This window comes from Coloeus monedula (genome assembly GCF_965178545.1).
Source record: "Coloeus monedula genome assembly, chromosome: 17".
In the NCBI taxonomy this organism is placed as follows: Eukaryota; Metazoa; Chordata; class Aves; order Passeriformes; family Corvidae; genus Coloeus; species Coloeus monedula.
The window spans coordinates 10553970-10569200 of record NC_138797.1 but is presented as its reverse complement, the minus strand read 5'-3'; the positions used below and the strand labels follow the sequence as shown (position 1 = coordinate 10569200).

The following is a 15231-nucleotide window of genomic DNA, read 5'->3' as shown; positions in this document are numbered from 1 at the left end:
TCACGCAGAGAGTGGTCGGGCGCTGGAACGCTCTCCCCAGAGATGTGGTCACAGCACCGAGCTTGGCAGAGCTTAAGATGTGTTTGGACAACGGCACATGGAGGGATTCTTGGTGTGTTGTGCAGGGCCAGGAGTTGAACTCGATGGTCGTTGTGGGTCTCTTCCAACTCGGAATATTCTCTGATTCTGTCCCTTCTCTGTTCCTCCCTCAGCCTTTGCGAGGACTCTTTTTCCACAGACTCAGCTGTGCAAGTTCACAGGATCACTGAATCACTGAGACAGAATCACAGAGCTTCCTGAGTCGGAAGAGACCCAGGGTCACAGAATCAATTAGGTTGGAAAAGACCTCTGAGATCATCAAATGCAACCTATGACCCAGCAGCCCTGGTCAGCTACACCAGGGCACTGAGTGCCACAGCCAGTCTTTCCTTAGAATCATAGAATCAACTAGGTTGGAAAAGACCTCCGAGATCATCGAATCAGACCTGTGACCCAACACCATGTTGTCAACTGGACCATGGCACTGAGTGCCACGTCCAGCCTTTCCTTAAACCTCTCCAAGGATGGTAACTCCACCACCTCCCCAGGGCCACCCATTCCGATGTCTAATCACCCTTTCTATGAAGGAATTCTTCCTAATGTCCAGCCTAAGCTTCCCCAGGTGCATCTTAGGACCATGTCTCCTCCTGTTTACAGCAAGGATCATCAAAGCCCAACTGCTGTCCCAGCACAGGACACCCCCAACAATCCCACCATGTGTCTGAGATCATTGTCCAAATCTCATTGAGCTCCATCAGGCTCAGTGCCATGATCACTTTTCCTGGGGAGCCTGTTTTAGTTCACCCATTGCCCCAAGAGCTTTGGGAGCCCCATTTTTCCTCACACCAGCCCACGGTAGCCATGGCCGGGACACCGTGGCAGAGGATCACAGCCAGTCTGACCACTGGCAGCAGCCACCCTCAACATGGGTTTTTATCAGATCAATTCATTTTTTTTTTCCTTCCAGCTATTTTGCAGAACCTGGGTGGAATTGTGGGCCCCTTAGCCCAGTTTATATTGATTTCAATAGGGCCAAGGTGTAAGCTGCGCAAGCTACAAAGTTTTGTAACATCTCCATGCTTCATTTTGGGGATAAAAGTGGCAAATTTTGATCCTTGTGAAATACAATAAACAACACAATCATGCTTTCCTTTAGATGCAGTTAAAACCAGAGTCTTCTCTGTGTTCACACGTTTGGAACTTGGTAGTTTGAGTTTGTACTTACCGTTCTAATAAAATATCTGAAATGAAGAGTCCCCTTTTGTCCTTTTTCTGATCAGACATAAAGAAGAAAGAGTGCCTGGAGATGCTTCGTGTTCTCTGTTTGACTTAAGTAGCAAGTAATAATTGGTATTTTCCTAGAATCCCAGAATGGTTTGGGTTGGAAGAGACCTCAGAGATCATCTTGTTCCAATCCCTGCCGTGGGCAGGGACACCTCCCACTAGACCAGGTTGCTCCGAGCCCTTTCCAACCTGGCCTGTTCCAATTCTGTTTGTCTCTAGTGTAGTTATGGAGCAAGTCAGTAAATCCCTGCTCTGGGCAGTCCCTGAGTGAGCTGGAAAGGCCATCCAAAGCACAGAGCTTCAAAAAAACAGGACAAAAAAAGTGATCAGCGTGGCTGGAGAGAGGAACATGTGTGTGGAAGGAGAAGGAAAGGCTGGATGCCTGGGTGATGGGCACTGCTCCGAAGTCCATGTGATTGTATATGTTCACATCTCGATATAGAAACGATGTGACTATGAATCATCCTCACCAGGAGAGCGTGTGGGCAGAACGTTAGAGCTCTCTGCTTCAGCATCCCAATGTACAGGGGGCTGCTCTTAGGCTGTACCTGTTAGATTGGACCCAAAGGCAGCAGGACACATATATACATGCATGTACACATCTAGGTCTTTGTGGGAATATTTTTTTTGTCTTTTGCATTTGGAAAATGTGAATTTTTTTTCTTCCTGGTAATGCTAAGAGTGATCTTGTCTATCCATTGAGAAGTGCATAATCTTTTAGAAATAAGACCAGGAAGATGAAAAGTCTCAGTCGAAGGATATGGGTAAGGTGATACTCATATTTATATATATATTATATAACTTAGGATACTCTTGGAGTGTAACACTGTAACCCAGGGGGTGACACAGGGTTTGGTTTTGTCTTAGTTGAAACAAATGTGTTCTTCTAGTTTAAGAAAAAGTTGTACTTATCTTTCTTTCCCCTTGCTAATACTCTCTGAAATCTCAGAACAGTTCATGTGTAAGATACAGAATACTTTTGTTGGTGTTTTCTTTTTTTTTTTTTAATTTAGATTTTTCAGGAATTTTATGCAGCGCTCTCTGTTATGATCAGGGAAGAAAATCAAATATTGCCATAATAGAATCATCATCCTCCTGGACCCCACACCCCTGTGGAATGTTCCCAAACCAAGGATCCAGCATTCACTTCCATCATTTGAGGGTGAAAAATAAAAGCAGACGCACAGAGAAATTGTATCTGTTCTTCTCTCCTGTTTCTCATGTCACTGACACATTGTTTGTGAAAACATGAGGAGGGAAATCATATGCAAAGAGTGTGGCCTGTGAACAGATCCCATCTGACATCAGCATCACACATGCTGTTCCCTGCGAGACAACTTCCTTGGAAAGCTGTGGCAGGGAGCTCAACGGAGCAACGACTGAGCACAGGGACTCTCCCCTGTCTCCCTCTTGATCTTCATCCTTGGCAACTCCTTCTTGCTGCTCTCGTGTGGTTTCCATTAAATTGTAAGGTCAGTCTGTCTTTGGTTACTTTGTTGTGCATTTTCCCCTTTAGCTCTCTGCAGTGACTTCAGGTTGGTCTGTTGTCTTTCTTCCTCGTCTTTCAATCTTGCTATTGATTATTGATACAGGGACAAACTAAACCTATTCCAGGCCAATTTGCATGGAGAAAAGCAGATGATTGTAGTGTGAATAGCTCAGGAATAGATCTTTCTGCCTGTCGCCCAAGCAATATTCAGGCAGCCAGGCACATTCTCTGCAATGAAAACACAGTCCAAACTATAGCAGGATTCAATTGGAAAATCAGATGTTCTGTGATTCTTGATGGCTGATTTTCTGCCAATTATAAAGTAGGATGAGCTCCATTAGAATCACAACAATGCCTGAAAAATCCTTCTTTACAGGTAATTTAATGGCTGAATGGTGGAACTTTGGTCACAAGTGGGTAAGAATCTCTTCTGAGGAGCTGTTAGTTTTATATGTGAACAATTTGGAGATGAAATGCCACTCAGCTTACATGAGGCTCCAGGTCTTCTGTTCCTGTACCTCCTGGCTTGGTGCAGGTAAAGGGAATAAAGCCCAGATGTGAGGCTCCTCCATGTCAGAATCAGAAGGAATTGGGAAATGATCAGTCAGGGGGAGAGGAAGAAGCACAATTCATCATTGGGGAAACCTGCCAGGTGCTACTTAGGAAGGAAAAAATCAAGGGAATATGATTTATGTTTTCCATACTCACTGTGGAAATGTACTTAGCCCTACAGTTCTCTCCTCAACTTTAATGTGTATTCCCAATCCCTGTGCTGCTGCTCAGGCCTCTAAGCACTCTGCTTGCTCTTTGGATCTTTGGATTGTTGATCTGCTGAAAACTGAAAATAGTTCATTCAATTTGCAGCAGCATTGGATGTTTGAAGATTTTTTTCAAGTATTCAGAATGTTATGGGAAACAAAAAAAGGACAACAAATAATGGGTTTGGGGTTGTTCTTTGTTTCTTTTTTTTTTCCCTCATGATGTTTGGGTTCAACAGCAATGGCAAGAAGGGGTAGAAAACTGAATGAAGAGAAAAAATGACCCTTGAAAAAGAAACTCACATTTTTCAGCTCCAAAAGCCATTTAGAAAAATAAAAGAGAAGCTATTTTCTACAAACACTTTCCTTTGAAAAAGAAGCGAACAGTTGTCAACCCACTCTTCAATAGCAAAAATATTTTTTATAATAGGCTGAACACTTAAACCACAAAGTTATGAAAGAGTTTTCCTTGTTTCAAAGAACTGGTGTATTAGTTTGCTTCTCTTTCAGACCACAGTAGGATTTTAAGGCCAGTTCCTCTATTGATTTTTTGAGTATCTGCTGTGCTTTGCAGATTTTCCTTTTCATATGTACTGTGTTCTGTTCTGTGGGCTGGGATATTAATAGGATTTGATTTGAAGCACTTCCATGAATCACGTTGCAAGCTACATTTAGCTATTCCTAACTATTACAATACCTAAAGTTTTGAGGCAATCAAATGCCATGGTAGTGGGGGTCAGGGGAAAGAATTACAGCAGGAGATTGAAAGATTTGAATCCCTAGGAAATCACTTCACAAAACAGGTATTTGTTACTCACCTGTGCACTACTTCCAGCAGTCTCTATGTATAGTATGTATACTTTTTACAAGAGCATGCAGTGATAGGATAAGAGGGAATGGCTTTAAACTAAAAGAGGGGAGATTTAGGTTTGATGTTCGGTTTGGTGTACTCAGAGTGTGGTGAGGCCCTGGCACAGGGTGCCCAGAGAAGCTGTGGTTGCCCCTGGATCCCTGAAAGTGTCCAAGACCAGGTTGGATGGGGCTTGGAGCAACCTGGGATAGTGGAAGGTGTCCCTGCCCATGGCAGGGGGTGGGAATGAATGAGCTTTGATGTCCCTTCCAACCCAAACCATTCTGGGATTCTATTATTTACTTCATAGCAACATTTTCCAGGCTTCCTGAATTAATGATTGTTAATGTGTGAAGAAATAAATCATTTATTATTATTAACGTGTTAAATTTGCTTTTCATTATTATTGAAAAGTCCACTGAGGGAAGTGCAGCAAGGAAGACATTGATAGGCAGAGAAGATCCCTGCAGATGTATAGCAGAGCTTGTTATGGGAAAAGAAAAATTTGAGCTGCATGAAACAGCAAAGTGAGACTTCTGAGCTTTGCCCTGCCCTGAGGGAATGGCTTTGTGTTTGTCCCAGGGGTGACCAGTCACTTTTCAGTGTGTCTTGTCACTATTCACTGGGTTGGATCCTGCTTCCTGTCCGCAGTGGATTTGTTTTATGGATGCTGTGGAGCTCTGTGTCAATGTCCAGCAGTGTGCTTTGGTCCCTCAGGACTGCCCTGGGAGGCAGCTGAGCAGACAGGCTTCCTCACAGGTGTTCCTGTGGCAGGAGCAGTGCCAGCAGCTCCCCAGGGAGCAGCAGTGTAGCTGTTGTGCTGCAGGATGAGACCAGCTGGCCCTGCAGAGGGAAGGAAGGGGAAGGACAACACACAAGGAGGAGGCAGCCAGAAGAGGAAAAGAAAGGCCCTAAATGGAGAAAGAGCAGCAGTCATCTGTGTCTAGGGCTTTAAGTGTAATGATTTTGTCTACTCTGTTTCAGGCTGCTAAGCAGTTATATCACAGGGTCTGAATGGTTTTTTCTGCAAAATGGATCCATGTCTTCATAGTGGCTAATATCTGAGCAAGTGGGAATAGGAATTGTGTTATAAATTTGCTTGATACCCGGTTCCTTTACACATCAGTTGCAGTGGCAAGCTATAGTGTCTCATGTTCCAGCCTCTTCGTTTCTTCACCAGTGCCAACTGATACCTTTTTTTTTCCCCTGTTATAAAAGCCTCTTTCCTCAGTAAACTCTTAATTTATTGATGAAAGCACAGTAGTCTTCCTCAAGCTAAGCTTCATCCCCTTACAGCTGTGTAGCACCTCAAGGGTAGAGATGCTGAATTCTGCTGGAGTTTTTCCAGGGACTCCAGTCACTCCAGTGCTTTCAAGCTCTTCATTATGCTGTCTCCAGCTATACTCTGGGCCTTGTATTTATTGATTGTTTTCCTTCCAAATCAGGCTGATAACAGCAAGCAGATTTTTGATTAATCATGTTTATATTACTTTCTTCATCGAGTGTTTCCAATCACTGTCTAGTGATGGCACTGTTGATCGTTATCACTGATCTGTCCTGGACTCCTGATTGATGTTTACTGATTCCCACATTTGTTTATCACTAGCTCATGACACTCTTCATTTTAAGACGCATTCAGAAGTTCAGTAGGACATCTTAATGCTCTGAAAAGGAACTGAAAAATGTATGACTTGCTAAAAAAGCTCAATGTAAGTTGCATGCAACACATTACTGAATATGTTATTTACTTTCCAAATCTTGGCGTGCTAAAATAAAATCCTATGATTTATACATGGTGACTTGTGTTTACTTGCTCTCAGCACCACACTTGGTATCATTTCATCTTCTTCTGCTGCAGTTATCTCACTGGTCCTTCCCAGTTTTCCTCTGTTGGTGAAATGTTCCCCCCAAAATCACGAGTGTATCCCACAAATGATCAACCTTAAACCTGTCTTGAAGTTTTTATGATGGAAGAATATTATGTATACAAGAAAAAAACACAAATAACCACTTCCAGAAACAGATAAATTTTGTCAATTCACTTAGAAGCTGCTTTTGAACTTCTCTGAGATTTATACAGCTTTTCCCTCTTTAACAATCAGGCTGGGTATTCTCCTAAAATAGGTGGAATTGTGCACACCTTTGAGAAGCCAGGTGGTTATAAGCAGTAGAAGATGAGGTCATTGCTTGTAAAACGCTTCATAAAATCAGAATTATCAGTCACTCTTATTGATTAACAGGTGATTTGCTACAACCCATCAACAGACCCCAAACAGCCTCTGTAGGAGGGATTTTGTTAACACTGTCCCTTGGATTTTTAGGATGCATTCTTCAAGAATCAGCATAGACTTAGAAAGAACAGGATCCATGGAGCAGAAGATAATGTGCAATTATCTTTATATGTATTTTATTACAGAGAAATTCACTAAGGACAAACTTCCCCAGCACATTCTCTTGTTACAAGATTCTGTAAATGTCATATAAAAGCACTGCCCTCTACTGCTCAGGGGCTTTCATTAACAAGTATTTAATTAGAAAAAACCCAACACTGTTCTTTTTAATGAGAATGATTGTATAGTCTTGCCTGTAAGAAAGACTTTGGATCTTTTTATTAAAACAAAAAAGCTAATTTATCATTTCTAAGAAACATAAACCACCCGTGTTCTTATGTTTACACGGAGAACTGGTATTTTGTCAAGAGTTTAGAAGAAGCTTTATGCCTCTTCTCAGGCAGTGGTAAAGAAAAACACATTTTCGAGTAATTGTACCTTTCAAAACTATCCTTAAAATCTTCCATTTTGTGGAATTGTGACCACAGGAAGGCAAAGGAATAGGAGGATTTCAAGTTGTGAAAATGCGATTGTAGAAAAAGACTTAATTCCTAAAGTAAGGGAAATGCAATCTGTTCAAGCTGTCTGGAGAAAATTCTTGTTGCTATTTATCTGCTAATTTTACCGTACATTTTCTTAAGAAATGTCAGGTGCAAACCACATGTGAAAACAAGCTGAAAAGATGCAGAGATACTGTTATTACAGTCACAGCAAAATAGGGAGGCGACAGCCATTGTATCATAGGAATCAGGATATCACACCTGGCACTAGACTAGGTTTTAACAAGATCAGCTGTTTTCTGGAGAAAATTTGAGCCTAACTTTTGCCTCCTGACTCCTATTTATAAAGATGAAATTTGGACTCTAGCCAATAGAGAATTTCAGTCCAAACCTAACCAATTGGGGGCAACTAAGCATTATAAATGGCCTCTGAGGCAGATGGGCTCATTTATGCCTTGGTGGTGTTTCTCCTTTGGGAGAGGCTTCTGAGGAGAGAAGATTTTTGTGTGGAGCTTGTGGTGTTGAGAGAATTTTAATTCATGGAAGCCTTCTGGGTTTTTGTTCGTTTGCTTCAGGTAAAGTTGTTTTTTTTTTAAAAATAGTTTTATTTCTTTTGTACTAATTGGTGGCATGAGCTACAATGTTGCTTTGGCTTTGTAATACTATGTAAGTAGCAGGTTGTGAAAGAACATTAATTTTTAGTGGTGTTATAACTATTTAAAATTTTAATTTGGTTTGGGGAGTCTTGTTAGCAAAGTTAATGAATCTTCTGCTGAGCACGTGAATATGCAGGTACACTATAATGGGCTTCTTAATAAGCAAAAGATAAATATATTTGTTCTCCTATGTTGTATCTCAAAGCAAAAGCTGTGAAGCTTGGTCTCAAGGGCTTTCTAGGTGGAGGGAGGCTAAGACAAGCTGGTCATCAGCTCTGTGAAACCCAGAGTTTGTTGTAGCTTAAGAGTTATAGCTTTTGTTTTGTTAGGGCCCAAGATGGGAACAGCACTGATTGGGGAGCTGTGCCTGGTGACCAAGCTTCTGTGTTCTGGGAGCAAAATCTGCTGTGAAAGTAAATAATCTGTCTGTTCCTCAGTTTGCTTAGCTTGCAAATTCTGCTGGGCATCAGTGACTAATGGCTTTGGATTTTTCTTTATAGCAGTGGCATAGTTCTTGAGTAACTTCTTTATTGTATTAAATAAAGCACAGTTTCTGAAAGACACTTTTAGAGCTTTTCCCTCCAACTCTGGTTTCTGTCACTGTCATTATAGAATGAAATTCTGGTTGTTAATGAGCTTTTTCTTCCTTGCTGCCTTTTGTTGTGAGAGGCATGTGGCTGAGCAAGCTTGGTTTTGCACCTTTAACTTAGTTACGCTTTGTAGGAACTTCAGTCCAAAGGAATTAACTTGTTCCTGGTTCTCAGTTGTGTCATTGTAAGGCTGTTTGAAAGTGTCTTTGCCAGCCATAGGGAAAGTGTTGGACACAGTGGCTGAGTTGCAGTTCAGCTTAATCACCCAGGGAAGGGCTGTTACTTAAGCAGGATGAGAGCTTGGATAATCAGGCACTGGTAACTTCTTTAATTTCACTCTTACTCTTGTGCAGAAGGAGGACAGAGCAGAAAATGACAAAAACTAGAAAATCCTTCATTTAAGGACACCACCTCATAGAAACTGCACCTAATTATTTTAGGCTTGGAAAGGTTCTCTTTTATAGAGCTCTTTCTGGATATTCAGTGCTTAATAATCATAACAATAAGGTCACGAAAAATCTACTGATGTTTTGCCTGGTGTTTGGCTGTAAATGGGAGATTGAGACATTTGTTTGGGTGTGGCCGTTCTCTGTTTTATGGCGTGCCTGGTTTGGGGAATAAAAAAGCAGAGCCTTTCTAATGTTAGTTTAAAGGCTGAGCAAAATGGCTGGGGATTTATCTTGCAGATCAGATGCCAAAATCAGGATTGGTTCAGCTTGGGAGATGGCACGGGTTTTGCCTTCCTCTCTCTGTTCCATCTTTCCTGTAAATTGGCAGAGGGGCTTGGAAAGTGCTGGGCTCTTCCCATCAGACACCAGTGAGTGCTCAGCAAAAGTTCGACAGCAAAGTGCCGAAACACAGGGTCTGTGGCTGGGCTGCAATTCTGAAACAAGCTGGGCTTTGTTGATACCAGAAGCTTTCTGGAATGTGCGTGGGGATGAGGAATAATAATGCGGGGTGGGTGCTGTCTGGTGCTGGGAATGCAGCTGACTGCTCTGGGCTCTCCCATCCTCTCTTTCAGAGCACGGCCATGGGGGATGCAGCAGCAGAGCAGCCGGAGCCCAGGGGTGCTCGCTGCCAGCTCTTTGATTCCAGCATGAGGAACATGGCAATGAGACTGAGGACTTTCCAGCAGTGGCCCCGCACCGCCCCTGTGTCTGCCCGGGATCTGGCCAAGGCTGGATTTTTCTACGTGGGCCCCAGGGATGAAGTGCAGTGTTTTTGCTGTGGTGGTGTCCTGAAGGACTGGAGACCTATTGATTGCCCCATAATAGAGCACATGAAATTCTTCCCTTCCTGTAAATACATCTGCGGTGAGGATGTTGGGAACCAGGAGGTGCTGTCCCTGCAGGAGATCTTTGACACTGTGGATGGGCAGTTCCTGAGTCTCTTGCAGGGGATAGTCAGTGAGGAGACAGCCCTGCCCAATGAGCCAGAGTACCCCGAGATGGTCACAGAGGAGATGAGACTGTCTACATTTGAGAACTGGCCTCAAAATTCCCACATGCATCCAGAGCAACTGGCTAGAGCAGGGTTCTTTTACACAGGTGGGTACTCGGGAGAAGTGTCCTTAACTCTTACTCACCTGAACTTTTGAAAGTTTCACTATGTGTTACTGGTCTTATAAATACCTGTGAGTGTGTGCATTGTAGTTAAAAACCACATCCTTCCTTGTGCCTGTGCTGTTTTACTTGCTGCTTGTGCACAGTTTGTTTCAACATTTAACTCCTGTTTGGGTACTGAGGGGTCCACTAGTAAATAAACTCCCCTGCCAGCAGGAGTGGAAAATGTGATGTGTTTTAAACAGATGTTTTACTGACAGAAAAGTGTGTGCTTGAAGATCCATTGAGCGTATTTATTCCTTGCACTGCTAAAAGGACTTGAGGAGCTTGGTTTGTCATGTTTTGCATAGGCTCTATCTTGCACTGAAGCTTTTTCTTTTCAAAACCCCAAATCCGAGTGAAAGCTGTATGGAGTCAGCACATCTGGCTTGTTGTTCTAAGAACACTTTATTTGAAATACAGAAATAAGATACTTTTTTTTTTTAGGAAGACTTGTAATATTTCTTGTAATCTCATGTACATGAATATCAATATAATGTTATTGTTTTCCTCTGAGAATGCTTTGCTGGTTAGGTAATAGGTTTGAAGAAATATTCATCTCTGAATTGACCAGTCAGAGGAAATATTTGTGCTATGGCAGATTGTGGTTAGTGAGCAAAGTGTGTTCACAGGTACAGCTAATTACAGCTCTGCTCTAAATGTAGGCAGGGGGATTGGCTGGGGGGGGCTGTGCATGGCAGCTCAGCTGCTCCCATAGATGCTGCCTGTGAGCTTGTGACTGCCTTCTGGAATCATCTCAACCAGCTGCAGCTCTGGGAGCTCAGACTGAGTTCCTGCCCCTGTACAATGTGCACAGTGCTGGTAAATTGTCACGTGTTCATCTCTTCTGTCCAAAGCCTGTGTTTTGTGCTGAGTCTTGCCCCAGGTTCTCACCCAGGGTTAGTGTAGAGCATGTAGTGTCTCAGATATCAAACAATCTCTTGGTCTCTTTCAGGACAAGGAGATGTAGTGAGGTGTTTTTACTGTGATGGAGGTGTGAGGAGCTGGTCCTTTGGAGATGATCCTTGGAGGGAACATGCCAAATGGTATCCAGAGTAAGTCAGTCTTGGTTAACAAATACCCCTCATAGCAAGGCCAAAAGATAGGTCATGCATTTCACACTGACAGATTTCTTTCATAGGATAGAAATATTTAGATCCTCTCACCTTAAAAGCAAAATAAGATGTTCAAGTTCAGGAGGAATGGCCCAGTTCAGACCTGAGATTCTCTAATTTGACCTAGAATTCACCTTCTAAGAGTTCAATTAAAATAACTTTCTTTGCCATCAAAGAAGAGCTTTCATTTCTCCCACTCTGAGGTACTAGAAGAAATGTACTGTAAACCTTGGGTTTCTGCAGCAGTTCTTGTTTCTTCCTGTGAACTGCTCTCTCATCACAGTTCCTGTGGTCTATTCTAAAGCATGTTACAACTGAGCTCATCCTGGGCCAAAATGAAGACTGAATTAAGGGGGAGGAGGGATCATGATCCTCTTACTTCTCAGCCTTTGTGCAAGAGGTGGGCAGGAGAAACCCTGTCTTTAATGGATATATAGCGGTTTGCTTATTGCTCATAGCACCCTTTGCTTCTAAAATTCAAACTACTACTGCTAGCTTCACTTGGGAGATCCTGTACTAATGTCTTTAAACCTTTCTGATCATAGGTGTGAATTTTTACTGCACTCAAGGGGGAGAGAATTTGTTAGCAGCGTTCAGGCAACCTTTTCTACCACCCTGCTGGCTCCAGTGAGTCATGAATATTTTGTGTGTAGTGGATTAGGTTTGGTAGATGGTGGAGTTTTGAACACACTTCTTTTTGTGTCATTTTCAGAGACGTTCCTGGGATCAGACTGAGCAAGACTCCTCTCCTTCCCAAGGTTAGTGCAGTAATTCCATGGTGTTCTATCTTCTGGTGAACTTGGTGTAGTCTGAGTTCCATCATCCCACCCCAGCTCCTGTGCTCTCTGTAGACAGGGTGTTTGTGAGATGTTTTGATATTCTAGCAGCTGTTTCTCTTTGGTTTTAGGAAACCATCTCTAGCTCAAGAAACAGTTACTTATTCTAGTGAGACGTCTTAGTCTAAGACCAGAGACACTTAGCTAGTCTGGAGGTCCTGTGAATTTTGAGTGCTTGCCTAACTTACCTTTGGCTTTTGTATGCTCTTGCTGTTGATGTCTGTCTGTAAAGTCTTTCACTAAAACATTTTAAACAGGCTTGATAAGAAACCAGAGAACAGTGGAGGGTCTAGGCGTTCATGAAAGTGTTGATCCTAGGGATTATTCCCATTTATCAGTTGCTCCCAGAAATGTAAGTAGGTGAAATTTGGCTCCCATAAGCTTAAGCAAGACTTGAGCCTTTGAAGAGATTGCCAGCTGAATTTCCTACTTCTGTTGTTACTGATGAATGGTTAAGGTAGGAGAGGCCTTAATTGGGATGTTCCACTTGATATTCATGAAAGCGGTTCCGAGGCTTCTGTTCTGGGATGTGAAAACAAAGAAAAGGATTCTGGGCTGATGCCAAGCACAGGAGACTATGTTCACTGATAAAGTAAAATAAACCATCCAAAATAAGTGTCTGGGCTTTTATGAAATTGGTTTTGATTAACTTTCTTGCGAATTATGATTTGAAGTAAAAAATAAATGTGGATGTTAATCTGGCTATATGGATAGCTTGAGGAATGTTCTAGAATATATTAATGCCATTTTATGTAGAACACCTTCAAGGAATGGCACACTTTTTGCCCAAAGCTCTGCCTTTTTGGTAAAGTATCTGTTCACTGCTTTACAGATCCTCTGAGAGATTGGAAATTGCTGGCTCATCCTTCTGAGGATCAGAGTGCCATAGTGCAGAATGTCCTGCAGATGGGCTTTGACCCCACCTGGGTGGCAATCCTGGTAGAGAATAAATTTGGGCTGACTGGGACTTTCTACCTGTCTGAGTCTGAGCTGATCTCAGACCTGCTGCAGTCAGGTGGGGGGGCCAGCAGCAGTGCAGGAAGAAGCAGAGGTAGGCCTGACTCACACCTGGGCTGGGGTTTAACCTCTTTCTCATTGCATCTGGAGCACTGCTGGGAGTGTCTTGAGGGTCTGCCTTCACTCTGCCCAGGCTGGAATTAAGAGGAGGAATGCCCCCAAGCCTGCCTTCCCTTGGGAGGCTGAGCAATGAGGCTCTGATTTAAAGAAACCTGGAGAAGCTGTGGTTACTGGGATGTCAGTGGCTGTATCTGCCTGCACTGGGCTGTGGTGGGGATATCCTTGGTGTTTCCTGCTGCCCTCAGAGCTGCAGTAACCGGCAGCTCCGTGATGTGGAGGCTTGTGCATAGATTCACATCTGATCCAGACAGAGGCAGTTGTCTGAAGCAAAGCTTCTAGGATGGATGATCACTCCAAGCCTATTTAAAATTGGATCAATAGCTTGATCAGAAACAGCCATGCTTTTTGTCTAGATAGTATGTATTTTCCTTAACTTCTGTCTGTCTTGTGTTATCTGTTTTGTGAAGCCTGTTTGCCAAGTGACGTTTACTTGAAGATGCAGTTCCAAAGCTCCTGCCTCCACAGCGTGGTCTTCCATTTCTGTAGCTAACATGGGAAAAAAAAATCCACAAACCTGAAATTTTGATTACATAGTAGTATAGGAGCTGGAATGACCAGCTGATGTGATAGATAAACCAACCTTGAGGAGAGAATGTGATATGGACAGACAGGCATTGGCAGGGAGTGAACTTACATAGCTACTGAAGCACCACAGAGAACATCAGCCACACCAGGCTGAGTAAAGAAATTTTTAACTAAATGCTTCTGAGGTCCAGGGTATTTAGTCTTTTCACACAGCACTGGCTGGAGAGGGATAAAGGGGGGTAGCATTCAATACCATCTTCTTTTCTGGTTATACAGGTGCTGTTCAGAGAGAGATTGGAACATCAAGACAAGAAATGCGATCTGTGCAGCAAAAGGAACCAGGTGCTCTGGGCTGGCAGTGGTGGGGAATTGAGCCTCAGCATAATTGGGAGGGCTTCTAGAATAACAGTATCAGTAGTCATTATACTAACTCATTTTTTCAATTTTGAAGGGGACTGTGTGCTTGTTTGAGTGGCACCTGAGCACAGAAACCCTTTTTCAGGGATTGGAATGCCCCTGTGAAGCAGCTTTTACAAAAAAATCCAGTTTATCAGGATAATTATGTACCATAGTAAATGCTGTTGATCTGTGCCCCTGCTCGGTCCAGCAGGTGTAGATAAGCTGAATCTTGTGTAGATAAGCCAGTCTACAATAGCTGTAGTTTTTCAGCTTAAATGAAACTTGCCTAAGAGGTACTTTTGCCATCTTCACAGTCTGAACAAAACAGTGGGCAAGTTGCAGTGTGACTTCCTAAGCTGTCGCAACACTAACACACACACTAACAGTTTGGGCTTTTGTTTTTTTTCTTTTTTGGTAAAGATGAGCCTCAGCTGAGCACAGAAGAACAGCTCCGCCGCCTGCAAGAAGAGAGGATGTGCAAAGTGTGCATGGACAAAGAGGTGTCTGTTGTGTTTGTTCCCTGTGGCCACCTGGTAGCTTGTGGAGAATGTGCCCTCAATTTGAGGCTGTGTCCCATCTGCAGAGCTGTCATCCAGGGGAGTGTGAGAGCTTTCATGTCCTGAGCCATGATGCACCTGAGGGGAAAGATAAGTCTGTACAACTCATTTGTAACTCAGCAGAGGGAGGAAATAAGTAAAGAGTTTGATGCTGGAGCATTCTTATTTGCAGGGTAGCTTGGCTAAGTGTGAAAACTCACTAAATGTGCCTCCCATGCACAGTGTTCCTAGGAAGAGCTGCTGGTTTGATGTACTCTTGCTGATCTTGCTTTAGGACTACTCCAGGAAAACTCTGCTGGGCTCTTTTGTCCTCCAAAATGAGGCTGTTGTTGACAGAGATTCTCCTCCACATTTTTGTGTTCTCAAGTGACTCTTTGCTCTGTGTTGAAATCAAAGGCTGTTTTCAGCAGACTCTCTGGTTCTCTCACTCACTTAGCAGTTGTCTAGAAATTATTCTGCTAGGGATTCCTTCAGGAAGTTTGATTGAAAATGGGAGTATTTTTTGTACAAAATGCATTCCATTGAGACTAGAATACTCAGCAGCAATGTGTTGTAGGGGAGGGAG

General features: G+C 43.0%; 1 protein-coding gene across 1 annotated transcript; it reads left to right on the top strand.

Annotated features, from left to right (window-relative positions):
- Window positions 1-7789: 7789 nt before the first annotated feature.
- BIRC7 (baculoviral IAP repeat containing 7) lies at window positions 7790-14732 on the top strand (the record flags this gene model as incomplete). The annotated part of the gene is made up of 8 exons (XM_082292602.1): window positions 7790-7825; window positions 9518-10043; window positions 11053-11152; window positions 11758-11839; window positions 11925-11970; window positions 12881-13099; window positions 13987-14052; window positions 14530-14732. 8 exons carry the CDS (start codon window positions 7790-7792, stop codon window positions 14730-14732), a joined length of 1278 nt encoding a protein of 425 aa, XP_082148728.1.
- Window positions 14733-15231: the final 499 nt, after the last annotated feature.